This window comes from Vombatus ursinus, unplaced genomic scaffold (genome assembly GCF_900497805.2).
Source record: "Vombatus ursinus unplaced genomic scaffold, bare-nosed wombat genome assembly UNPS02009573.1, whole genome shotgun sequence".
Lineage (NCBI taxonomy): Eukaryota > Metazoa > Chordata > Mammalia > Diprotodontia > Vombatidae > Vombatus > Vombatus ursinus.
The window spans coordinates 27,519,877-27,547,048 of NW_020949351.1; the positions used below are offsets into that span (position 1 = coordinate 27,519,877).

General features: G+C 38.2%; 1 protein-coding gene across 3 annotated transcripts in view; it reads left to right on the top strand.

Moving 5' to 3' along the window:
* The first annotated feature begins 1,321 nt into the window (after window positions 1-1,321).
* Window positions 1,322-27,172, top strand: part of LOC114036045 (nuclear transport factor 2-like) — a 35,046-nt gene continuing 9,195 nt past the window's right edge. Inside the window, exons 1-3 of one of the 3 annotated variants that reach the window (XM_027852425.1) lie at window positions 1,322-1,403; window positions 6,523-6,635; window positions 16,062-16,133. In XM_027852425.1, the coding sequence (XP_027708226.1) occupies window positions 6,537-6,635; window positions 16,062-16,133 (171 nt within the window). In that variant the 5' untranslated portion in view covers window positions 1,322-1,403; window positions 6,523-6,536. Of the gene's footprint in view, window positions 1,404-1,966; window positions 2,020-2,336; window positions 2,561-6,522; window positions 6,636-16,061; window positions 16,134-27,172 lie in introns of those variants that run through there. The other 2 variants (XM_027852424.1, XM_027852426.1) reach the window with 2 other exon arrangements.

Genomic DNA, 27,172 nt, shown 5'->3' on the forward strand with positions numbered 1-27,172 from the left:
AACCTCCAGTTCACGCGTGGGGGAGCACGGCCTAGTGAAGGAGTTTTTATGAGGATTCCTACGGGGGCAGGGAGAAAGCTCAGGGAATTTGCACCCCACCCCAGGCTCTTGTACACCTCACTGCATTCTGGAAATTTTTCGCGCCCCCGTCCAGAAACAAGGCACACGGTTCAGACAGCAACTGTCGAGGCTGCTTTCTCTGCTACCGCTCTTCGTCCGGCAGTCCCAAGACCACCAGGGCAGCGCCACCTACCGGCCACCCGGCGCCCAGGAGGGGGATACTTCCCAATAAGGTCTTGCCGCTACTCCTGCACAATTTTCTTTTTTAGCTTCCCCCGCTCCTCCGCTCCAGTGCGGCAGGTAAGAAGATGGGGTGCTGGGGGAAGCATCTTAGGGTGGGGGCTATGGGAGAGGATGTGGGTCTGGAAGTTTGCCCCGGAACGGCACAAGATGCAGCATCCACGAAAATCCCGGCGACGCAAGGGTGTGGGTTTGGGTTTTGTTTTGCTTTTCCTTTCCAGTCGTCCCAAAGTTGGACGAGAAGCTGCAAAGGAATCAACTTTGCGTTGAGAGTCGAATAGGTCATTGCGCGAGGAGGGAGTTCATTTCTTTATCTCTCATAAAAAAGTGGAATGCTAAGGGCTTGGAGGGGTTGGTCAGGCGACCTGGACTCTACAGAGTCAGCTCCCAGCCTCGGGTACCCCGCCTCGCTCGCGGGAAAGTAAAGCCTTTTGCGGCTGGGAAAGGCAGCCAGACCCGAGGCATTCATTTTCCTTCGAGCTGGAGGAGGCGGCGGCGGTGGAGCGGTATCTCTGCAGCGGCTGGAGAGGAGTTGCACCGCGTGCTGCAGAGAGCGGGGTGCGGAGGGCGTGGTTCGAGCGCTCTGCAGCCCCACCGCACATGTGTGCCTTGGGGGAAGGGGCTGAGAAGAAGGGGTCGGGGGTGGCCGGGGTGCAGAGAAGAAGGATGGAGCTCCGCTCTCGGGGCTCTGAAAGGCTGGGAAAGAGAAGAAAGAGTGAGGCACTTGAGTTAGTATGAGCATCTGGGGAGGGGGCCATTTCCAGATGTCAGAGAAAGGGGAATGTGTGTGCGTGTGTGTGTGTGTGTGTGTGTGTGTGTGTGTGTGCGCGCGCGCACGCGCGTCAGAGGAGGTGTGTTTGGGTGTGTGTTGTGTGTACAGAGAATTAGGATTTGGGCGTGGGGGCTTGTCACCAAAGCTAGAGAGATATGGGGAGCGGCTGAAGCTCTCCTTGATCCTAGCTGCTCTAGAAGTATTGCACATATGCTCCTGGGGGTAGGGGGAGGTTGGAGCAGAACTGTTCACCTCTTAGCAGGTCCCCCACCATGCTACAGTCTCTTCTACCTGAGAGCAGCACCGCGGGGACCAGGAAAATGCATATCGTGTATGTGCCCCTCTTGGTAGGAAGGAGACTTGTACCCAGGAGAGCCACTGCCTAGATCTCCCTCTGGAGGCAGGAGGGAAGAGAGGGGAGGAGGCGGAGGCGGTGAGGGGGGTGTTGGTGGCACCGCCACGGCTGCTCTAGGTGACATGCACGTGTGCGCGCGGCCAGAGGAGGTTTTGTTTCCGAACCCAGCTTCTGAGGGTATCCCAATTCTGGGAGCTGGAAAGTGTGTTCGGATTGGGAGGGCGCGGGGTTTTGGGAGGCGGCAGGCGGATGCTGATATTAGATTGCCTTTTGGAGTAGGGGATAAGAGAAAAGAAACAAAAACCCACCTTGTAATTTAAGGTACTTCGGGGGAGAAGGGGGAGTGGAGGAGATGGCGAAGAAGGACCGAATCTTTTTTAAATGCCCCGAAGTGATGGCTGCGGGGGCGGTTGTGCAAGCTTTTCCTGCGGCTATTTCTGACTGGGGCGTGGGGGCGGGTGCGGGGGGGTGGGGGAGGGCAGTAGGGAGGGGGGGAAACCCGCTGAGAATCGGTGCTGTAAAAAGTTTTAAGCTAGAAGCCGAGATCGGCCTCTCATCTTCATCTCTCATGGCAGCGGAAGACGATGTACAGGTACTCTCTGGCTCCACTTTTTTTTTTTTTTAATTCCGCGATCCGGGGCTGTGGCAGCTGCTGCTTAGGTAGAGGGGAGAAGAGGCGGTTTAGTTTTTCCTCTTGGGAAGGGAAGTGGCTTGAAGAGCTGGAGGTTAAGCTGGTTCATGGAGCTGCTATAAGAAGCTTGCCTTGCCCCAGTTCTCCCGAGTTTGATGGAGCCTTTTTGGCCTCTTGGAGGTATTTTGGGCATAACCTCAGAGGGCAGCGATTCAACCCTCCAAGTTGGGTTACTGGTACTAGGGTAAGCTTCTAACCCTACAGTGGACCTTATTTTGGTACGGCTGACGTGGTCTGGAGACTGAAGGCAGCTTTCTAAGGTGTAATTTGTAGACTACAGAGGAAGCAAGAAGCATTTAGAATGGGAGGATTCCTTGTCCTCACCTAACTGGCACCTCCAGCTTCAGAGGCCTTCCTTTTCTGGGGTTCAAAAGACCCCAAGATTAGGGTCAGAGACACTTATACAGCATCATGTGGCCCGAGTTTCTTCCTTTTTTTTAGAGTAAGTGTTCTTTACATTGTTGAGACCAAATCCTGTAAAAAACCCAAAAGAAAACTTGTACTCTAACCCAAAATTCAATAGGCTAAACTAGTTCTTTGATGAAGATGGATAAAGTTGTTTGTTAACCCACAGAGGTTCATTTTGCATGTGTGTGTTTTCAGAAGATGTTAAAATTGTGATTTTATCATTTCCTACTTCTGGACTTTATCATGGAAACAGATCACAAAGCTTGCAGTTGGCTTGGTTTTGGTCTTTCCTTCCAGATTGGATGATCCACCCTTTTCCCACCTTTATAGAAGAGAAATATTCATCATGAGAAATTGTTTAAAAGCTCCACATCAAGAACTCTGTAGTTTGGGATTTATAGTCTCTTTCTGTGTGGATGCTCAATGATGCAAAATGAGGAGAATAGTCTTTAGAGCCATGGAAATATAAAATGGTCATACTCTTGTTTGTGATGCCTGGTATCTAGAGAAGTTTTCTATCTTCCTGTATGTCTGCATTTAAGTGATCCATGGGTCAAAGTAGTTACTTCTACCAATGAAGAGCACAGACCTTCTACAGAGCATTGCATTCAGAATCTGCTGTGGCTAAAAAAAGCTATCATCCTGCTACCAACTTGGTGATGAGCCCCTCTGAATAGCTCTACTGGTCTTTGACCAATAGATGTACAAGTCATAACCAGAACTGTGCTCAGATCCCATACTACTTTGATAGGACCTGCTAGAATTTGTACTCTGCAGACATAGCCTTTGAGAATAATAATAATAATAATGATAATAAAACACTTTAATTTGTAACTTGGTCTGGACTTGTGATTTCATCAGTGTAAGAAATTCTTAAGGAAACTACTTCCACTAATGTAGATCAGCAACTGCTATCTTTCCTCTGGCTAATATGTAGGCTCTTTGAGAGCAAATTTGTTTTGTTTTATTTTTTATTTTTGCCATTCTTTTTCTCTCAGGTCCTTAGCACAATGCCTGACACATGATAAGCATTTAGTAAATGCTTGTTGATTGATTGAATTGTTCTTTCTATTCCCAGAATCAAATCCCAGGTATGATGAGACCTCATAATATGACTGCAGTGAAGGGGCCATGTGTTTAGCCATCTTTAAATAGGTCTTTATATGGGAGGAGGAGGAAGAAATAAAATTAAAAGAAACAGTATTTGCTTCCATTTCTGCTAATTGAACTAATTTGTGACAACTTAGAGATGTCTGGTAATACTGAAAGTACTATATTTAACATTGTAACAACTATAATTGAAACCTCCAAACCTCAAAGTTTAACTTCCTTACTGAAAACTAGTTACTTCTCATCTGATGAGTTATTAATAATAATTCTTATGTGTATATTGCTTCGACATGCAAAGTGTTTTCTTCACAACTAGTGAGGTAAATCAGTACAGGTGGCATTATTCCCATTTTAAATATTATAAAAAAAACTGAGGCTAGGATTAAGTGTCAGGTCTGGAATAAAAATTATGGTCTTCTGCGTTTAGAGCCCCCCCCCCAACAATGCCACTTTAATCATGTGACTCTAGTTTGAATGGAAAATGTTCTAAAGTCAATGGGGGGAAAAAACTAGTCAGGTCAAGAAACCCAGTGTCCCTACTGGATACTTCCCCTTTCTTTCTGTAGGCGAATATGAGTCAAGGGAAGATGACACATGAAGGAAGGTGCTGTTAGAGGGTGAATGGCAAGACATGGAATCCTTTGGATGACCCACAGGAGTGTCCCATTCCCACTGGAAAGGGAGGGAGAGGGGATAGACTCATGGGGTCTGAGTGGAGAGGGTATTCCGGGTTTCCTTTGGCAGGGGTGGAGACGTGGGAGGTGGTTAGTCTGGCCAGAAGGGGAAAATGAGAAGAGGCAACTGATAGGAAGATTGGTGAGGAAAGTGTGACTATGGAAGAGGAAAGATATTCCCACTGGAGAGCTCTGTCTGGGGCCCTCCAGGTACCCTTAAGGGGGTCTGGGGCCACTTGCCTCAGAGAGGGAGAAATTGGCTTATAACACTTATACAGGATTTGCATGGTATTTGGTAAATCACTTTCTAATCCTCACTAGACCCTGCACGTGGCCCTTGACACCAGGTGGTTTAAAAATGCCCAAAATTGCCAAAAGGATGAAAATCACTACTTTCGTCCTTTATTTTAAAAGCTTGTCTTTACCGGTTTACCATTTCATTTATATAATTTGTTCAGAAACCCCAAGGCAAAAAGGATTAATCGATCAACAAAAACATATATTTATTTAGGGCTACTATGTGCTAATCACTGTGTTAGATGCTGGGATATAAGGACAAAACAATGAAATAGTCCCAACTCTTAAGGAGCCTACATTCTAACTGAGGAGACAGTAAGTGCATATATACATGCTGTGTACACAGTAGATATATAAAGTGAATAAAAAAAAACATATATACAAAATCGTTAAATGCAAAGTAGTTTGGGAGGGAGGTCACTAGCAATTGTGGTTGGGGGGTAATTGGAAAAGACTTCGTGCAGAAAATGGTGCTTACATTATATCCTAAAGGAAGAAGGGAAGTCCATGGGGTAGGAGCTAGTGCATTCCAGGTGTGGGGGATGGCAAGTGTAAAGGCAAAGAGATCAGAAATGGATTGTGCTACTTGAGGAGCAGAGAGGAGGTTGATTTAGTTGGATCAGAGAGTGCAGGAGGGGAGGGTGAAAAGAAGTAATGTCCGATGAGATAAGAAAGGTAGTTTGGGGCTTGGTTGTACACAGCTTTAACAGATAAACAGAGGAACTTATATTTGTTCCTAGAGACTACAGGAAGCCACTGGAATTGACTGAGTAGGGGAGTAACACATGGTCAGATCTGCACATAAGACTTCTTCACTACTTTGGCAGCAGTGTGTAAGATGAACTAGAGTGGAAGGGAGACTGTTAAAATAATCTGAATGAAAGATGATGAGAGCCTGAACTGCTTGTTGCCTTCTTCCCAAACTACCTTATATTTAACTATTTTGGATGTACTTCTATTTATTCACTTTATATTTTTGCTATGTATGTGTATATGTTGTGTGTATTGTAGGTCTCCCCTATTAAAATGTAAACTTGAGAGTAGAGATTATTTCATTCTTTGGACTTGTATTGCTCAGTACCTGGCACCTAGTAGGTGCTTAATAAATGACAGTTGAGAAAATGCAGTCACATTATATCATTTGGGCCTTACAACAATCCTGGGAAGTAGGCAGTGCTGGTATTGTGTAGTCTTATTTTACAGAGGAGGGAAAAGGGTCTGAGAGGTTAAAAGGGACTTCCTCAAAGAGATGTAACTAGCAAATAGGACCTAGGATTTAAACTCAGGTCTTCCCATTCCTAGTCCAGTATGCTTTCCAATCATAACCTACTATCTTGGTTGCATTTAACAGGTTAAAATTGGCAGATATTCTCGTTCTACTTTGACTTTCTGATTTCCAGATTTCCTTTTTTAAAAGGTAGTCCCTGAAGATTAGTTGCTATCCCTGTGATTACCTCTAATTCTTTTAAAAGATTGTGGGTGTGCTGTGTTTCAGAACTTTTATTTTTATTCTCATGTTCAACTTGGTATCTGCTGTAAGTTTGGTGGTGGAAAAATTTCATTGAAATTTCTGTGCTCTGCTCTTTCCCTTTTTCTCCTCTACCTTTTTTTTAAAAAGCTCTTTTGTGAGTTTATATATAGGCTCTGCATGTGGCCTGTCACTTTATTTTTAATGAATTCCTGTGGTGGGTCCTGAATAGCATGGTAAGTAGGAAATGAATTGATATGTAACTGTTTTCATGGGAAATCATTCTCTCAGCATGCAGTGCCCTCACTGCGTACTGTGGAAGAAAGAACATTTCCCCTCTTCTTTTGTCTTAAAAATTTGTCTGCATTTTCCAGCAATCTTAACAATATGGTAGCATTTTGTGTTTTTGGCACAAGGTCTTTAAAGCACTCTTTGCTTCTTTGACAGGCATTGAATGAAAAATGGCTGAAAGTCCTATGTGGGAGCAAGTTGGAGCAAGTTTTGTGCATCTGTATTACCGCCACTTTGATGCTGACAGGGTACAACTAAGTGCTCTATATGTAGGTACCAATTTGAATGTGATTAAACTATTTTTTTTTCCCCTTCTTCATTGTTGATCTGCGTGAGTGACAAAATTTATTTTGGGGACTGGTGGGCTTGGTGCACTTTATAAACTAGTGGAAAATTCTTTATGAAAGGTGACATTTTTAAGATAAATGTATACATGAACAGAGAACTCTTCCTCCCAAACTATATGACCCTTAATTTTTTGGTCCAATGCTTGTGTTTGATGTCCTACAGCAGAGCTATTTACATGTATTTTACTTTTTCCATTTTCTAATTGAGATTGGGATGGGGGGGGAGTTTATAAAAAGTGGAAAGGAATCAGTTATTATAGATGTTCTCAGTGAATAAGTAATAAAGTCTGATATTATGCATTTGGTCTGGGGAACTGCAAAGCAAAGAAATGATTAGTTGGTTGTAAGTAGAGTAGGAGTTAACTTGATTTTTAATTTTCAAGTTTTTAGTGTCTCATATGAGCTTGCAGCTATTGGAAGCTATTTCTGGCAAATATCTGTACACAGGTACTGAAGTAAATGTAAAGAGGAAATACATGGGGTTTACTTTCCTCCACTCCCAGCAATCATAGGATTCTGATACTCTTGACTAGGGTTTTATATGACCAGATGCCATTTCTGTAAGGAAATATTTAATAATGACCTGCCAACCAACCCCTCTCCCCTGACTGTGTTCACCCCTAGCCAAACACTGATAATGAGGGACTTATCCACTAGCTAAATGAAAAGCTAAGAAGGGAAATAAAGTTCTTAGAACTTAAAATAATTAATGTCTTCTTAAATAATTAAGCCTTTTTCTTCTTTTTTTACCATTTAGATTAAATTTTATTTTCAGGTCCACATTCTCTCCTCCCCACCTCCCTTGTCCGTCTTACCCTATCAATTGAGAAAGCAAGAAAAAAATAAAACCCTTGTTACAAATATATATAATCAGACAAAACAAATTCTCTTGTTGGCCATGTCCAAATAGATAGACAGATATTGATAGACAGATATCTATCAATAGGTATAAATATATCTATCAATATCTGTTCATGTATTTGAACATGATAGATGCTGATGAATAGATATATAAATGTGCCTTAATCTTCTCTGAATCTATCATTTCTCTCTATCAGGAAGTGAGTAATGTTTCATCTTGAGTGCTCTAGAATTATGGTTGATAATTGTGTTGATTAGAGTTTCTAAGTCTTTCAAAATTGTTGTCTTTACAATATAGTAGTGTACATTGTTCTGCCAGCTTTGCTTACTTCACTCTGCATCAGTTCATGCAAGTTTTCTCTGATTTCATCTAATACAGATGGTTTTTCTGAAACCATCCCCTCCATTATTTCTTATAGCATAATGGCATTCCATCACATACATGTATTATAACGTGTTGATTCATTCCCCAATTAACAAGAGACACCTCAATATCCAATTCTTTACCACCACAAAAAAGAGCTAGTATAAATATTTTTATACATACGGGTCCTTTCCCTTTTTCTTTCATCTCTTTGAGATATAGACATATGAGGGATACTGCCATGTCAAAGGGTATAGACAGTTTAATCATTTGGCGGGCAGTTCCAAATTACTTTCCGGAATGGCAGGATCTGTTCATAGCTCAATCAATCATACACTAATGTACCTATTTTCCTACAGCTCCTCCAGCATGTGTCAATTTTCCTTTTTTGGTCAACTTTACCAATCTAATGAATGAGCTTCTCCTTTTGAATGTTTGGTTATAGCCTACTGATGAGAAGCAGGGTGGTTTTCCCCATTTCGTTATCTTTATGATTAAAAAAAACAAAATACTTGTTATGGTTTTGAAATCCAGTTTTTTCTTTCGGTCTTTCATGTTTTCTATTATTCTTGTCATCTCTCTTCCTGTCATTTAATAATTAACCTTAAGTTAATAAGGTTTTTTGAATAGCATTTTGAATAGACAACTTCTACATATCCACATATCCAGGACTGAGTAACAACTTCTTTGTAGTCTTTACCAATTATGAAAACTTTCACGTCTTATCTCAATTGCTACAACAGCCATGTGAAGTGGACAAGTCTACAATAGGGAAACAAAGACTCAAAAAGGTAAAGTGATTTGTCCAAATTCGTATAGCTTGAGAGTGGAAGAGCTGGGATCTGAACCCAGCCCTTTTGACCCAACCCAGGGTTCATTTCAATAATTCTGCAGATCTTCTAGAATTACAATATTCATAATTATTTTACACCTCAGAGAGGAGTAAGTGTGCACGATCATTAGCCTTATAAGAAGAAAGTTGCATCTTCTCTTCTCAACTAACATTTATTAAGCACTCACTATGTGCTAAGTGCTGGGGATATAAAGAAAAGCAAAAAAACCAGTCCTTTCTATTAATGTGTAGGGGCCAGGTTCTGAAGGACTTTAAAAGCCAAACAGAGGATTTTATATTTGATCTTAAAGATAAGAGCAAGTCACTGGAGTTTATTGAATAAGAGGGCAATATGGATTGTCCTCCATTTTAGGAAGATCACTTTGGCAGCTGTTGATTGGAGTGGAGAGATTCATGAAGCAAGAAGACCAACCAGCAAACTATTGTAATAGTCCAGGCATGAAGTGATAAGGACTTAGGCCAGGGAGGTTGCCTTGTCAGAGGATAGAATGAGGAATATTTGAGAAATATTATGAAGGTAATTGCAATTGATTATATATGGGGGATGAGAGAATGAGGAGTCAGTTATGAATGATATGTAGGTTGCTAGGCTAGGGCATTGAGTGAAAAAAGTTTAAAAAGCCCTGGCCTAGAGAACTGGGAGGATAGTGGTGCCCTCTCCAGTAATAAGGAAGTAATAAAGAGGAAAGGAAATAGGTTCAGTTTTGGACATGTTGTGGTTAATGTTGCATTATATCCAATCTGAGATGTCCGATAGGCAGTTGAAGATTCAAGTCTAGAGGTCGGCAGAGAGGATAGGACTGAACAAATAGATCTGAAAGTCATTTGCATAGAGATGATAATTGAAACTATGGAATCTAATAAGATCACTGAATGAAATAATACAGAGGGAGAAGAAAAGAGGGCCCTGGATAGAGCCTTGGAAGCCATCACTGATCAGCAGGCAAGACCTGGATGAAAATACAACAAAAGAGACTGAGAAAGAGAAGTCAGGCACATAGGAGAAGAAATGGAGGACAACAGTGTCACAAAAACCTGGAGAGAAGAGAGTATCAAGGAGAGGAGGGTGAACAACAGTGTCAGAGGCTACAGGAGGGGTCAAAAGGATGAGGACTGAGAAAAGGCGCTTGGATTTGGCAATTAAGAAACCAGTAGCAAATTTGGAAACAGTAGTTTTGGTTGAACGATGAGGTCAGAAGCCAAATTGCAAAGAGTCAAGAAGAGAATGAGATGAAAGAAGTGGAGTCGCCTATTATATACAGCCTTCCCAAGGAATTTAGCAAGGGAAGGAGGAGAGATCCAGGACAATAGCTAGTGGGGATGGAAAGATCAAGTAAGGATTTTTTGAAGATAGAAGCAACAGGGACATGTTTGTATGCCACAAGGAAGCAGCTAGTAATTGGAAAGGGAATGAGTGAAGATTTATGAGACTAGGGATGATAAAGTAGGCAATATGCTAGAGATTTGCCCAATGTCATACAGCTAAGGAAGTGTGTGGTGCCTGATTTGAACTGAGGGACAAAGAAGTTTTTGAAAATCTGCTCTGCAGGGTGCAATAGTGAATTGATTAGGCAGATTGGCAAAGATTGGTTTGCCAATGTGAGGGCCCAGTTGAGATTATATAACATAAATTCATAGAGGATCCAGTCAGTTACATTCAGTAGCTTTTGGATAAGGGCAAAGCTGTGAGTATTTGGGAGCCATTCAAGACTGGGGTTGGGAAGGGCAAGATCTTTGAAAAGATAAAGTACCAAGGGACTGAAGAGAAACGGGTAGTGTATAGTTTAAAGTGGTTCACCAAAAGGTCGAGAGAGGGAAGGGAAGAGAGTGTGACCAGTGTAAGGGTAAAGGCCTGGGAAAGAACTGAGGCATGCAGGGGTTGGAGATGGTGGTGAGAAAGATGAAGGAGGTTGGGACTTACAAAGCACAGTGAGAAGGAGAATGACAATAGATTATGATCAGATGAAGAGATTTTAGATATAGAGCAGTTAGGGGTGATGCCAAAATAAAGGATCTGACCATCTTTGTGTGTAGCTGTGGCAAAGTTGAGGAGTAAGTCATGAGAAATAAGGAAGTTGAGGAAGCTAAAGCATTTGAGCATTCTTGGTAAGTATATTGAAATCCCAGAGTGTGAGGGCAGGAGTAGAAAAGAAGACAAGACTGTGAGCCAGGCACTAAACTCATGGAGGAAGGAAAGAGAATTTCCTGGAGGTCTGTAGATGACAGCTTCAAGAATCTTTTTGTTTTGTTTTTGTTTTTGTTTTTTTTGCTTTATGGTGAGGCGATTGGGGTTAAGTGACTTGCCCAGGGTCACACAGCTAGTAAGCATTAAGTGTCTGAGGCTGGATTTGAACTCAGGTCCTCCTGACTCCAAGGCCAGAGCTCTATTCACTGTGCCACCTAGCTGCCACCAAGAATCTTGATTAGATGATAAATATGGATTGAATGAACCTCAAAGAAGGAGAGATTAACGAGTGACAGTGGTAGAGGGAGAGCACAGAAGTAAAAATGGGGAAGAGGGAGTAATCAAAAACTGAGAATGATGCTAAAGGAGACCCAAAAAAATACTGAAGAAAATAACACCTTAAAAAATAGCCTAACCCAAGTGGCAAAAAAGGTCCAAAAAGCAATGAGGAGAAGAATGCCCTAAAAAGCAAAACTGGCCAAATGGAAAAGGAAGTCCAAAAGCTTACTGAAGAAAATACTTCCTTAAAAAATTACAATAGAACAATTGGAAGCTAGTGACTTTATGAGAAATCAAGATGCTGTAAAACAAATCCAAAAGAATGAAAAATTAGAAAACAATGTGAAATATCTCGTTGGAAAAACACCTGACCTGGAAAAAAGGTCCAGGAGAGAGAATTTAAAAATTATCGATCAAATAATTTTTGAAATGCAAATTAAAAAAAAACAGTTAAAGGGTTAAAGAAAGTAGATTTTCAGGGGGGCACTGAGTAATTTTTTTTTTTGAAAAAGGGTTGGTAGGCCAAAAAAGTTTGGAAACCTCCATTATAGAAAGTAGAGGAGATAACTCCATTCCCACAGGCAAAGGGAATCCAGAAGCAGTGAAAATTATGACAACAGCTGCAATCTTTTGATGTCATAGACTCTCAACTATGAAACTTTATAGACACTTTACCACTTGGCTCTTCCTGTCAACACCATCTACATCAAAAAAAGAGCCTAGACATCATCTTTCAAGAAATTATCAAGGAAAACTGCCCAGATATTTTAGAACCAGAGGGCAAAATAGAAATTGAAAGAATCCATCAATCTCCTCCTGAAGGAGATCCCCAAAGGAAAACTCCTAGGAATATTGTAGTCAAATTCCAGAGTTCCCAGGTCAAGGAGAAAATATTGCAAGCAACCAGAAAGAAACAATTCAAGTAATATGGAAACACAATCAGGATAACACAAGATTTAGCTGCTTCTACATCAAGGGAATGAGTAATCCAACATTCTCACCATGACTAGTGAGTCAGGAGGTATAAGCACAAGCAGTGCTGGGAAAGGTAGCCAGGAAATCCTTGTCATCAGGAGGGAGTCAGGTCTCAGTAGGAAGATGGAGAGAGCAAAAAAGGAAAAAGATTTAAGATGAAATCCAGTTGTGCCTCTGTATAGGCATTCCAGAATGCAATGCAAGGGTTGGGTAGTCTTAGAGTGGAATATTAGGAGATTTAGGCAGAAGAGAATGAGAATAAAGGAGTGGTTATTTGGGAGCAAGGAGGAGAATAGGATTTGAACAATGGCCGCTGGGGTTCATAATCACTGGTATGGGATGAATAGAGCCAAACGGAAGTATAATAATTATTGAGGGACAAGTTCAGGTAGGTTATCATTGTCAACTGGAGTTCAATCTCTGATGGATCTGTCCGTAGACATTAGGCAGCTGATGCAGACATCAGGGCCTGGAAATTAGGGGATTGATAGGGCTGCAAAGAAAGGCAGAGGCAAGGCAGACTCTTTGGAGCTGCAGGTGGCTATCGAAGGTGTTGGCCTGAAGGGCATCTTGCCAGCTATCTTCTGTGGATATAAAATGAATCAAGATGTAGATGGTGTTGACAGGAAGAGCCAAGTGGTAAAGTATCTATAAAGTTTCATAGTTGCAAGTCTATGACATCAAAAGATTGCAGCTGTTGTCATATTTTCACTGCTTCTGGATTCCCTTTGCCTGTGGGAATGGAGTTATCTCCTCTACTTTCTATATTGGAGGTTTCCAAACTTTTTTGGCCTACCAACCCCTTTTCAAAAAAAAAAATTACTCAGTGCCCCCCGAAAATCTACTTTCTTTAACCTTTTAACTGTTTTTTTTAAAATTTGCATTTCAAAAAATATTTTAAAAAATTTTAAATGATGCATCTTAAATTTAATAATTTATTGTTAATTTGTGGGGGGGGTTTCCTGCATTGAAATTTTGATAATGCAATATTGCATTATGTAACTGTATATTATAGTACTGTAAACAAGTCATTACATGCACATATTCCTGCTGATGTGTGCTGGACTTCCTGACAAGCTCACCTGCCAACACTTGCTTGTTAAGACCTGTTGGTGGACGTGACCAGTGATTCAAGTTATAACTTGAATTTTTTTTGTTTATTTGGAAATTAATGTAATCACTACAATTCTAACTCTGTTACACAACAGATGAAACGTACAAATGGTTTTTAAAATTTTTATCTTCTCTTCTTTCCTTATGCTTCCACTGCTCCCTTATTTTTATTCAATGCCCCCCAATTGCACCTGAGACTACTACCGCCCCCGCCCATTGTTCCAGTACCCCCCCCAAGGGGTGATACCCACTTTGGGAACCTCTGAATCTAAATTGAGTGAAAAAAATTGCTCTTTTTTTTTTTTAAAGAACAAACCATGTCTTGTGCCGTTATTTGACATTCTGTAGCAAAGGGAAGTATCAAAGGTAACAGAATGTAGCTGGTGCAGAATGTGCCCGCTCACCGTCTGATTAGAGTATGCAATGGTGATTATATTGATCTGATCATCTGTTGCCAATATGCCTTTGGAGTATATGTTCTAAACCTTGCTTTTTTAAGGATCTATGAGGAATAGATTGGGGCTATACCTTAGAATACATGGGGGGGGGGGGAATTGGCATACAGGTACGTTAATAAACCTCCTACAGATAAAGTCATTAAGCAAATGAGCATTTGAATTTTGTACCACCTGGGTTTTCCAAATGTTTCCCTTCTTCCAACCCTGCCCCTCTCCCCCAACCTCCCATAGATCTAAATAGGCTGTAATGTAACAATTCAATACAAGAATCATAGTATCCATACTAATTTGAGATGAGAAAGGACCTATTGCTGCCACTTTAGATTCAGAAATATTCACAAATTACACAAGTCTTCACAGTTAAAAAATAAAGTTAACCCCACAACCTCAAAATACACTGCCATGTAATACATAACATCAGTTTTTTAAAAATGCATATAATTGTGGTGTTAAACAGAATCAAAATACCCAGAAATTCTCCCAGTCCTTGTTTCTTCTCCTCTGAATATCTTGTACTTTTATTTAGAAGAGTAAAAGTCCTTTCTTCCATGATTAGTCTTGTTAGGGTAGGTTAGGTTAGCATACACTAAAAATCCTACTGATTGATATGACTGAAGAATTCCTTCTCATTGTATTTCCTGTGGCCAAACAAATCATATTTGTTTCCTGTTGACTTGGATTGAGGTTATTATAATTATCTATTGTTAGTCCTTGTACAGAGCATATAGAATAAGGTTCAGCTCTGATGTTAGTGTACTGCATCGAATATTACCATTTATAAACTTTCAGGAAATATTGAGAGATACTGATTGTATTTCCAGTTCATTTCATTTAAATGTGGGTCTGGTAAATAACTGAAGACAAATAACTCCCTCCTGCTTATCCCAATCCAAAACAAAACCTTCCTGGCTTGCCTTTTTTTTTTTTTTTTAAAATAAATTATAGTTAAGGGCAGCTAGGTGGCACGGTGGATAGAGCACTGGCCCTGAAGTCAGGAGGACCTGAGTTCAAATCCAGTCTCAGACCAAACACTTGTCACTAACTAGCTGTGTGACCCTGGGGAAATCACTTAACCCCAATTGCCTAATTAATAAATAAATAAATCATAGTTAATTGTCATAAGAAATAAATACAATATTTTAGATATATGTATATCAATTGCTTCTTAGAATTATAGTTAGCCTTCATTTATATTTTTACAAGTAAATAGTCTCAAGATAATCTCGTTTTACAACTGGAAAACTTGAAGGTTTTGTTTTGTGTGTGTGTGTGTGGTTTGTTTTTTTTGTTTGTTTGTTTGTTTGTTTGTTTGTTTGCTTGTTTGTTTTCTAAAGGAGGGCTTAGGGTAGGCAGAGAGAGTGATTTTTACAAAGACCTAATCATAGAGATAGACTTAGGTCCTGTGTTTCTTAGCCCTAGAAAAGCATTCTCAGGAAATTTACACTGAAACTTGCTGTGGTTAACAAAGCTGGATTTGTTGTTCCATCTCTATGGAGATGTCCACATGACAGGGAGGGAGAGTGCTATAGTAAGACTGTCAGATAGTTAACCAGGACCTTTCTGATTTGTTTCTTCTGAGTTCCAGGATACTGTTCTCAGCCTGGCAGGTCCAGAAACTTGATGTCATCAATTTCCCCAGGGGGTGATCAGGCACCAAAGAATTGATTCCTCATGATCAAATTCATAAGAGACTTATCGCCAGTTTTATTCATTTGCATGAAGAGCTAAAACGTCCCCATATCAGCATAAAATGTACTCGGAAAAGAGAATTAGGACCAGAAAGTTGCTTGGAGAATAAGAAATCAGAACAAAGAGAGTTGGGTGCTCTTAAAGGATATATTCGTCAAGCTGTTAGCTGTCAATCCTCCATGTTTGAGAGCTGCTTATCAGGCTGCGTTTCCCTTGAATAGTGATGAATTTATACACTAATTTGATCTCCTGGCTGGACTATGGGATTACATTGATTTCCCTGAAAGAGCCAGTCTCTACTCTTGGCCTTTGCCCAATTCATTCTAAAAAATGAAATGACAATAAAGACAAAAACACCTCCCCCTTTTTTTAAATGTCTATCCTGCTGAATGCTAAATCATGGATTTCTCAAACCTGGCTAATTCAAGAATCCACATACTTCCTCTTCTTCTTTGATGCCTGTACTTTTGTTCATTTCTGCCTTTTATTTTTGACTGTGGTAGTGAGACCGTGTAAGAAACTAAACATTTTTTTCCCCCTTTCTTCCTTATTACATCCACTACACATGCAGACAGAAGCTTCTTGTTTGTCATGGGAAGGAGAACAGTTCCAAGGAAAATCAGCAATCATGGAGAAGATGCTGGTATGTGCTTTGTGTACAGAATGTAAGGGAAGTTGGGGAGGAAATTTTAATATACAGAGCATTGGACTTCAATGAGACAGGTGTTTTGAATCATGACTCTATTAACACAATACCCATGTGACTTTGAGAAAATATTAAATGTTACTATAAGAATGGTTTCTGAGCATTTGGGAAGGGAAGCCATGATCACTAAAATTCAGCTTAGATTCCCAAGAACAGATGGCCAATGTAATCAGTTTTTGATAGCTTTACTAGACTGGTAGATCAATTAAATGATCTAGCAATAGTATACCTAGATTTTAATAAATCATTATGAGAGAGTCTATATGTGAGTTTAGTTGATACAGCTATATGGATTCAAAACTGGTTAAATGAATGAATGGAGTAGCTATTAATGGGTTAATTAATATCTGCTTGAAATGTGGTACTCTAGGGGCAGCTAGGTGGCATAGTGCATACAGCTCTGGCCTTGGAGTCAGGAGGACCTGAGTTCAAATGTGGCCTCAGACACTTGACACTTACTAGCTGTGTGACCCTGGGCAAGTCACTTAACCCCGATTGCCTCACCAAAAAACAAAAAAAAAATTTGCCCTTGATCCTATCAACATTTTTATTGATGATATGAATAAAGACCTAGGTGGGATGCTTGTCAAATTTTTATATGACATAAAGTTAGAAGGGTAGTGTGACATTTATAAAGTTACAAAAGACATAGTTTCTGGATAATTTAATCACTTTATTAATGTCTAACATGTTTATTAATAAAAAGAGGTCAGCGATATTCTCAAATGCCAAAGACCCTCATAGTGGTGGGCTTACAGTTTATATATCCTTGGAAGGGTGGGTGTTTCTGAGGGGACGATCAACTGGTTAATAATTAATGAGGAAATTAATATTATATTGGGAGGTGGGCTATATTATAATGAGGGTGTAGGGGGTATGTGATTTGGATCATCCAAGTCTTGGTCAAAGAGACTTATCAATTTCAATATCACCTGTCTCACAAAAGGGAGAATCCACATTTTCCTAGACCTGTCTGAGTAAATGCAATGAGCAGGTCCTCCCATGAGCCCAAACTTAGAATTTCTTTTACTGTCTGATTAGATCGTGGTTTAGGTAAGCCTTTGCCTAAGATTTCCCACACCAGTTGATTTCTGGATGATGAAGTAGAAAAGGGAAAAAACCTTGGTTTCAAAACAATAATTAGTTAATATGAGAGAAAAATAATAATTACTCTCAGTAGTTAGCACATTAGATGATAGAATCAAGATTTTTAAAAATCTCAGCAACCTAAAATGATGATCTGCTTCTAATAAGATGAAATTTATGTATGGATAGATGAACTTGTAAGTCTCCTACTTGAATTTTTTAAAAATCAACTTCATCCATAAAGCATAATAGCTAAACAGTAGTGTCTGAAAAAGGTTTGTGAGCTTTAAGTGAACTACAAATTCAATATGATTCAACAGGGTGACATAGCAGCCAAAAAAATTATTATGATTTTACTCTGTATTGAGAATCATAGAGTCCAAGACCATGGAAGTGACCATATTTGGAAGATTTTGTTCAGTTGTGTGTTCCATGTTTTTGGAAAAACATTGGTCAACTGGAATATATACAGAAGAATGAAGCCAGAGACCATGTCATATAAGAATTGGCTGAAGGAACTGGGAATGTTTAGCTTGAAGAGAAGACTTAAAGTTGGGGGAATCAATAGGTCTTTAAATACTTAAAGATTTGTTGTCGTTCAGTACTTTTAGTCATGCCCAACTCTTTGTGATCCCATTTGGGATTTTCTTGGCAAAGATATTGGAGTAGTTTACTATTTCCTTCTCCATACTCAAAGATAGCTATCATATAGAAGAAAGATTACGCTTGATAAGCTTGACCCCAGGAAAGAGAGCTAGAAATAATGAGTGAAAGTTAACAGAGATGCAGACTTGGTCTTGGTGTAAGGAAAACCCTTTCTAACCATTAGAGATATACAAAAGCAGAACAGTCTTATCTCCAGAAGGTAGCAGGGTCTCCCTCTGTAGAGTACTTCAAACTATATTAGGAGTGTTGTTGTGTCCCTATTCAGGTATGGGTTAAATGACTTCAGAGTTCCTGCCTACTCTGGTTCTGTGTTGTTACTTGTACTTACTGGATTTCAGTCTTCTTATCTGTAAAACTAGGATTTTCGATTAGATAATCTCCCTTCCAACTCTGAATGCTATGATGGTGTAAGTAGAACAGTCTAAATTAAATCTTTTCCCCCCCAAGTGCTAAACTCTTATATTAGTTAAAGACAATGGAAGTAATTTTCATGTAATCAGAAAAGAACCAGTATATTTTTAAAGCATTCCAATGTGTGAACTGCTGCATTTTGTTCGTGGCCAAGATAGATATATCTAATAAGTGATACTTTTAAAAATTATCCAAAGAAAGCCTCAATGAAATGTTTAAAATTAGTGTTTTATTTATAGAGAATATTATTGGAAGAAAACAAAAAACATGTTCCTGATAGACTGATATATCACTTCATCAACATCTTCTTGATCAGACAGAAAGAATTTTTAGATAGAGTGCCCATACCCAGTTCAATCAGAATACTCCCCCCACCTGCCACATATATATTATATTTAGGTAGTCTTGATTCCTATATATTTACATTATCAATATATTTAGTTGAGATGAGAGTGTAATTTTCTGAAGGAGAGGAATTGATCATACCCATGGTATATGCTAGTCATTACAGGATGGGGGTCCATATGTACTATAGGTAATGGATAATTGTTGTTTGGTCATTTTTCAGTCATGTCTGGCTCTTCATGGCCCCATTGGGGATTTTCTTGGCAAAGGTGCTAGAATAGTTTGCCATTTCCTTCTTCAACTCATTTTACAGATGAGGAAACTGAGGAACAGGGTTAGGTGACTTTCCCAGGGTCACCCATCTAGTAAGTGTCTAAGGCCAGATTTGAACTCAAGAAGATGAGTCTTCCTGACTTCAGGCGCAGCACTCTATCCGCTGTACCATCTACCTGCCATTGGGTAATGGGTAAACTATGATTTATTTATTCTGGGAATCTGTGAAAATATCTCCCCTGTACAGAGATGACAATTTTGTCTCCTATTATTTCCATCTCAGTTAAGAGTGGTGTACAATAATTGCTTTCCTTTTTTTTTTTAAATAATTGCTTTCTTAAGAGGGTTGATCAATATTCAGGGTAACATAGTATGAGTCACTATCCTGCAAAGGCTTCCTGGTCATTTCCAGCCCACATTCCCTTCTCCAAACTCCTAGACCACTTGTTAGTAGCACTCATTTGTTTAATTCCCACACTGTTGTTTTACCTTGCTATCCTTCACAAAGTCTTACTTGGATGCTTGGTGAAGGAGAGGAGGTGGCCCTGAGTCTTTGAAGGCTGTGCGGTAGAGCATGAACTCTAATCATTTCTACCATGTTGGAAGGGTTTTAAGTAAGGTCCCAGCAAGATTGTAATTGTGTCAGGTGAGAAGCCTAGCTAAGCACACAGTGGCACATTACCAGGAGGCTGGCCACACAGTGCTAATTTCTTTGGCTACAGTAATCCATGAAACAAAGAAAAATACAAAATGGCCCCAAGTCTAGTGCAATAGTCTTCTACTTCTGCAGTAATGGGACCATAAGATATTGAGAATCATTTTTTTTTTAATAGACTCTAAGCAGAAACTTAGCTCTTGATACTCTACAAGTGAGATCTTTGTCTAATGACTAAGTGGACATGCTATGAGAGTAACTTTATCATACCAATCTTGGCATTCTTGCTGTATCTAAACAAATCTAGAAGACAGAAGGAAATAGCAGCTAAATTGAAGAATGGACCAAAAATTCTCCTTGGATAGACAAAAGTAGGAGCTGATGTGATCATCCAAAAGCAATAAGAAAGTGTTTCTTTGTCATTACATTGGTCACTCTTAATTTCAGTGCTTGTGATCATTATTTACAAAGTGAGCAACATGAAAATAATCACTTCTTATATGCCTACATTTGTTGCAGAGGATGAAGAGGTGGAAAAATACTACAAAAAATGTAATAAGATCTTCCAAATTAAGCCAACATTTACTGTATTATTCGATGACTATAGTGTAAAGGTGGGAATGTGGGAACTTATGGTGGACAATGTGGTTTAGGAGTAAGGACTGAGAAAAGACAAAGATGTATAGACCATTCAGGAGTTTAACACCTATATATTATGAATACTTTTTCAAGACAATAATTAGATGACTCATGGGTCATGTGATTAACAAGATGGAGTATTAGATAGAATTTATGTGCCAAAATTAAAACAAATTCTGCTTTCTCCATAGTCTAGGACACCAGGAATCTAAAAGAAGGTTAAAAATTCCATGAATTAATGCCTTATTTGACCTCACTTAGAACCCTCTTGACTACCACTACTAGCAGCAAGTCTTCACTAGCCACTCAACCCACAAGCTTACAATAAAATGTAACCTCATACTCTGGTCCCTCCTCTCCCTTTTCAGTGCTCTGGAGGTCCAAGCTCCAAATTGTAGAAATTTGCTGAGGCTTCAATAGCCAGCACACATGACAGCATTGTCCTGTAAAAGATCTTTGTAGGGGAGTAGAGGAACAAAGGGAAGGAGGCCGAACACATCTGGGCTTGAAATAGAACTCATCCCCATACCCTGACACAAGTACTCCAGTGTCAGGAGATCTAAACTCTAAATGACAGAAATCAGTACAGTCTGCAATAGTACCAGCCTGCAGTGCTCTATATTGCTGGGCCAGAGAACTGTGGAACAGAGTAAATAGGATAGGATACTGTAGGGAAGAGAAGAAGGGAGAAGTACTGATAGGGGGTTAAGTAGTCCTCTACTAAGCCTGATATTCAGAGATCAGGGGCCAATTCTTTCCCCCTCAAAAGTCACTTGGGACAAAGACTTGAATTGAAGTGGGAATTGTTTAGTGTAAAAGGAGGCTGAGAAGCTTTGAGATCTATCCCCCAGGGGAAACCACCATCAGAGGGGAGTCCAAAAGTGAGCAATAGAAGAAAATAAAGGGAAAAAATGGAAAATGCCAAAGGTCTCAGGAAGAAATCCTTTATAGAACAAAATACAATAAAAATAGTCATTCATTCGAGAAACACAAACAAAAGGCACAGATCCAAATGGAAAAAACAATAAAATCTTAAATAATGAGTGAGACAAAGAACAAATCATAGAAACAATAATTATGTGAAAGTAAATGATAATGTGAAATTACCTACTAAAATTTCTGGGGTGCAGGTAAAGCCATCCTTGGGGTGGAGGGACTCGTATCTCTACAATATGTTAACAAAATAGAAGAGAAAAAAAGGATTAACGAACTGAACATGCATTTAAAAAAATTAGAAAACTGACAAGTAAAAACCAAAAATAAGCACAAAAGAAGAAATATCAAAAATCAGAGAAGTAGACAAAATGGAAACAAAAAAAAACCTCATAGAAATGTAAACTAAAACTAAAAGTTGGTTATTTGAAAAGACTAATAAAACTGATATAAGCTATTTGCTAATCTGATTAAAAAGGACAGAAAATCAAATAAAAAAATAGAAAAAGAGCAAGTGAAATCATAGAAGACCTGAGGAAATAAAAAGAATAATCAGAACATATTATGCACATTTCTATACTAACAAAAATGAGAACAAAAAATAAAGAGAATACTTTCAAAAATATAAAATATCCAGACTATCAGAATATCATAGAGATAGCTTAAATGACCCAATCTCAGAAAAAAAACTGAAACTAGCTTTAAAGGAACTATCAAAGGGAAAAAAACTTCTTAGTCCTGATGGATTCACAGGAGAATCCTATCAAACTTTAAAAGAACAATTAATACCCATACTTTGACACATTATTATCAAAAATTGAGAAAGGAAGCACCTTATCAGAATCTTTCTTATGAGACAAATATATTATCCGAATACCCAAACCAGAGGATAAAACACAGAAGAAAAACTATAACCCTATATCAGGAATAGGGAACCTGCAGCCTCAAGGCCACATGTGGCCCTTTAGATCCTCAAGTGTGGCCCTTTGACTGAATCCAAACTTCACAGAACAAATCCCTTTAATATAAGGATTTGTTCTGTAAAATTTGGACTCAGTCAAAAGACTGCACCCAAAGACCTAGAAAGCCACTTGAAACACACTTGAAAGAGAAAGATTTACAGAGTTAAAATAAGGGGATGGTGCAGAAGGTATTATGCTTCAGCTGAAGTAAAAAAGGCAGGGGTGGCAGTCATGCTCTCATACAAAGCAAAAGCAAAACTAGACCTAATTAAAAGAGAAAAACAGGTAAATTACATTTTTCTAAGAGGTACCATAGATAATGAATTAATATCAATATTAAAAATATACATATAAGGCATAGCATCCAAATTCTTAAAGGAAAAGTTGAATGAGTTATAGGAGGAAATAGTAAAATTATAGTAGTAGGGGACCTCAATTACCCCCTCTAAGACCTAGATCAATCTAACCATAAAATAAACAAGAAAGAAGTTAAAGACATAGTAGAATTTTAGAAAACTTCAATATCCTAGTCCTCTGGAGAATATTGAATGAAAATAGAAAGGAATATAACCATTTCTAAGCTTTGCATGGCACCTTCATAATAATTGGTTATGTTTAAGGCATAAAAATTTCATAAACAAATGCAAACAAGCAGAAATATTAAATACATCTTTTTTTCTTACTGCAATGCAATAAAAATAATATTCAATAAAAGACCTTTGAGACATAGATCATATGACTTAATCCTGAAAAATGGTGGTGGAGGTCAAAGAACAACTTATAGAAACAATCAATAATTTCATTAAAGGTAATGACAACAGTGAGGCAACATATCAAAGTCTTGGGGATGCAGACAAAGCAGTACCTAGGGGAAATTTTATATCTCTAAATGTTTTCATCAATAAAAGAGAGAAAGAGTAAATCAATGAATCAGGGATAAAACTTAAAAAATTCCTAGAAAAACAACAAATTAAATAAAATAGAAATCCTAAAAAAGAAGCAATTAACAAAATTGAAATAAAAAATTGAACTAATAAAAACACTTAAAAAACAATAAAATAAATTAAACATTAGCTAATTTAGTTTTTTAAAAGAAAATTAAATTACTGGTATCAAAAGTGAAAAAGGTGAATTCACAACCAATGAAGATGAAATAGAAGCAATTATTAGGAGCCATTTTGCTGAACAATATGCTAATAAAATTGACAATCTAAATGAAATGGATGAGTATTTACAAAAATATAAATTACCCAACTAAAATACTTAATGATGTGTTAGAAGGGAAAAAATGAACAAACCATAAATGAGCTCCCTCAGGAAAAAAAAAAAAACCCAAGGACCGAATGGATTTACAAGTGAACTACCAAACACTTAAAAAACAATTAATTTAAATATTACATAAACTGTTTGGGAAAAAAATAGGTAAAGGAGTGCTACCAATTTCTTTTTATTACATAAATATGATTTGGATACTTAAGCCATGAAGATTCAAAACTGAGGAAGAAAACTAGTGAACAATTTCCCTAATGAATATTGATGCAAAATATTTTTGTAAAATACAAATATTTTTGCACAAAGTCAATACAGCTAAAATTAGAAGAAAAGCAGGAAACTGGGAAAACCTTTTGTAACAGTTTCTTGGATAAAGATCTCATTTCCAAAATATGTGGGGACCTGAGTCAAATTTTCAAGAAGAGCCATTCTCCAATTATAAATCATTAAGGGATATAAACAGATAGTTTTCAGAGGCAGATATCAAAGCTCTCAATAGTAATATGAAAAATGTCTGAATTACAATAATTAGAGAAATGCATTTTAAAATAACTCTGAGGTAGGTACCACCTCACACTCATCAAATTGGCTAAAATGACAAAAAAAAAAAAAGGAAAATGACAAATGTGGAGAGGATGTGGGAAAATACGTCCAGTATTGCATTGTTGGTGAAACTGTGAATTAATGTGATCATTCTCTAAATCAATTTTGAACTATTTCCAAAGGACTATTAAACTCTGTATATCCTTGATCCAGCATTACCACTACTGTACTCCCAAGAGATAAAAGAAAGGGGAGAAGGATCCCTATGTATAAAAATATTTATAGCAGCTCTTTCTGTGGTGTCCAAGAATTCTGGAGACTGAGGAAATGCTCATCAGTTGAGGAATGGCTGAACAAGTTATGGTATATGAATATAATGGAATATTATTTTGCTTTAAGAAATGTTGAAAAAATGAAAAAAAAAAGAAATGTTGAGGAGAATGGTTTCAAAAAAAAACCTGGGAAGAATTGTATGAACTGATGCAAAATGAACCAGGAAACAGTTTCCATAGTAACAGCAATATTATAAAAAGAATCAACTTTGAAAGACTTTGTAACTCTATCAAACAATGATCTACTACAATTTCAAAAGACTCATGAGGAAAGAAACTATCCACTTCAACACAGAAAACCAATGGATTCAGAATACAAACTGAAGCTCAGACACTTGACTTACTAGCTGTGTAACCTTGGGCAAGTCACTTAACCCCAATTGCCTTGCCAAAAAGCCAAAAAAAAAAATGCATAAAGTATCTGGATCCTACTCTATTAAAGCACACAAAATATATGTATAGATTTAATTACGAAGAGTTCCTTGAAGAAATAAAGAAAAGGGGCAACTAGGTGGTGTAGTAGATAGAGCTCCGGCCTTGGAGTCAGGAGGACCTGAGTTCAAATCCAGACTCAGAGACCTGACACTTAGTAGCTGTGTAACCCTGGGCAAGTCATTTAACCCCAATTGCCTCACCAAAAAAAAAAAAAAAAAAAAAAAGGAAATAAAGAAAAACTTAAATAGCTGGAAGAATATTATATTCGGGGCTTACAGCCATGCCAAAATAATTGAAATGGCAATACAACCACTATTAATTTACATGTTTAATGTTATACCAATCAAATTACCAAAGGGATATTTTGTAGAACTTGAAAATATAATAACAAAATTCATTTGGAAAAACAAAAGATATAGAACAGCAAGAGAAATGGTGAAAAGAGGTAGGGATAAATGAAGAATGGCACTTTGAGACCTCAAACAATAAAGCAGTGGTCCTCAAAACCATCTTGTATTGATTTTAAAATAGACCAATGGAACAGACTAGACAAGGGAGAATCAGAAACAATGAAACACAATAACCCCATTGTTTGATAAAATGGAAAACAAATTACTTAGGAAAAAACTACTTTTTTGATTTAAAATAAAAACTGTCGGGAAAACTGGAAAGTGATCTGGTCAAAACTAGGCTCAGACTAATATTTTACAGAATATTCTACAAAACAATCTAAATGGATATGTGACCTTAATATTACAGACAAGTGATTTTTAAAGATTAGAAGAGAAGCAGATGATATACTTCTCACAGCTATGGGTAGACAATATATTATTTTTTTCCTAAGACAAATATTCTTTTATTTCTGATAAACTGAATATACAATTATTTTGTTCCCTATGCAACCAACCATTGCTTGTAACTACAATTTAATTTCACATTAACAAAAAAAAAGGCACATTAGATGGTAAAAAGACAAACCCTAATTGTGAAAATGTAATTACAATAATAAACAAAATAATTTATGCAGAGGTTTTTTGTTGTTGTTTTTGTTTTTTTACTCTTCTATAGGAATCATATTCATCAAAGCCTTATCAGTCACTCTTGTCTTGGCTAAAGTACTTCTAATATAGCAATGACTTCTTGATTTGTTTCCTTCTTCCATTCCACAAGCCAATTTAAAAACAACCCCCTGAGCAGGAAAGGTGCTATACTCTACCTCCACTTGACCACCTGTCTCCCATATACCATCAGTGGTTCTGAGTTGCCTTTAGTGTAACAAATCAGCTAAGCAGTAACTGCCTGGTATCCTGGGAAGGCAACATTATTACCGTGTCTTAGAGGTTGAATGGGCCACCTTTATTTTATGAGCCACCTTTATTTTATGGGCCACCTTTATTTTAGTCAGGGCAGTGGGTTCTGAATGGTTGGAGTGTGAAAGACTACTTTCATCCAGGTTTTTCCCTTTTTAAAAACAATTGTACTTTAGCTGAGTTTTCCTCAGTATCTATTAATGCTTTTATAACCAAACCCAACTCTCATCACTAGTAATGGGCCAGCCAGAAGCAGCCTTCATGAGAGGATGCAATCATCTTGTAGACAATATATTCTTAACCAAACAAGGGATATAACTACAAAATATGAAACAGATAAACTTTGATTACATGAAACTGAAAAACTTACGTACAGACAAAATTTATGTACCTAAGATAAGAAGGGAAGTAGTTCATTGGGGAAAAAAAATCTTTGTTTCAAATTTCTCTAATAATGGTTTGGTGTCCAAGATGTACAAATAATTTATATCCATCTATCTGTATCTAATAGGCATTCAACAATAGCTAAGTGCCCAAAGGATATGAACAGTTGTTGAAAGAATTACAAAGTATTCCCAACCACATCAAAGAATGCTCCAAATCACTAATAATAGGGGTAACTAGGTGGTACAGGGGTAGCGCACCAGCCCTAGAGTCAGAAGGACCTGAGTTCAAATCTGGTCTCAGACACTTACTAGTTGGGTGACCCTGGGCAAGTCACTTAACTCCAATTGTCTCCAAAAACAAACAAATCACTAATCATAAGAGAAATGCAAAAGAAAAACAACCCTGAGATTTTACCTCACACCTTGCAAATTGGCAAAGTTAACTAAAAATGACAGTAAATGTTGGAGGGGTTGTGGCTTAAAAAGCACACTGATACATTGTTGGTGAAGCTGTGAAATGGCACAACCATTTTGGAAAGCAATTTGATACTATGCAAATGAAGTGACAAAAACATCCATACCCTTTGAGCCAGAGATACCATTACTTGGCTTATACCCCAAGGAAGTCATTGATAAGAAGGAAGTCTCCATATACACCAAAATATTTGTAGCAGCACTTTTGAGGATAGCAATGAATTGGAGATAAACTAGATGTCCATCAACTGGGG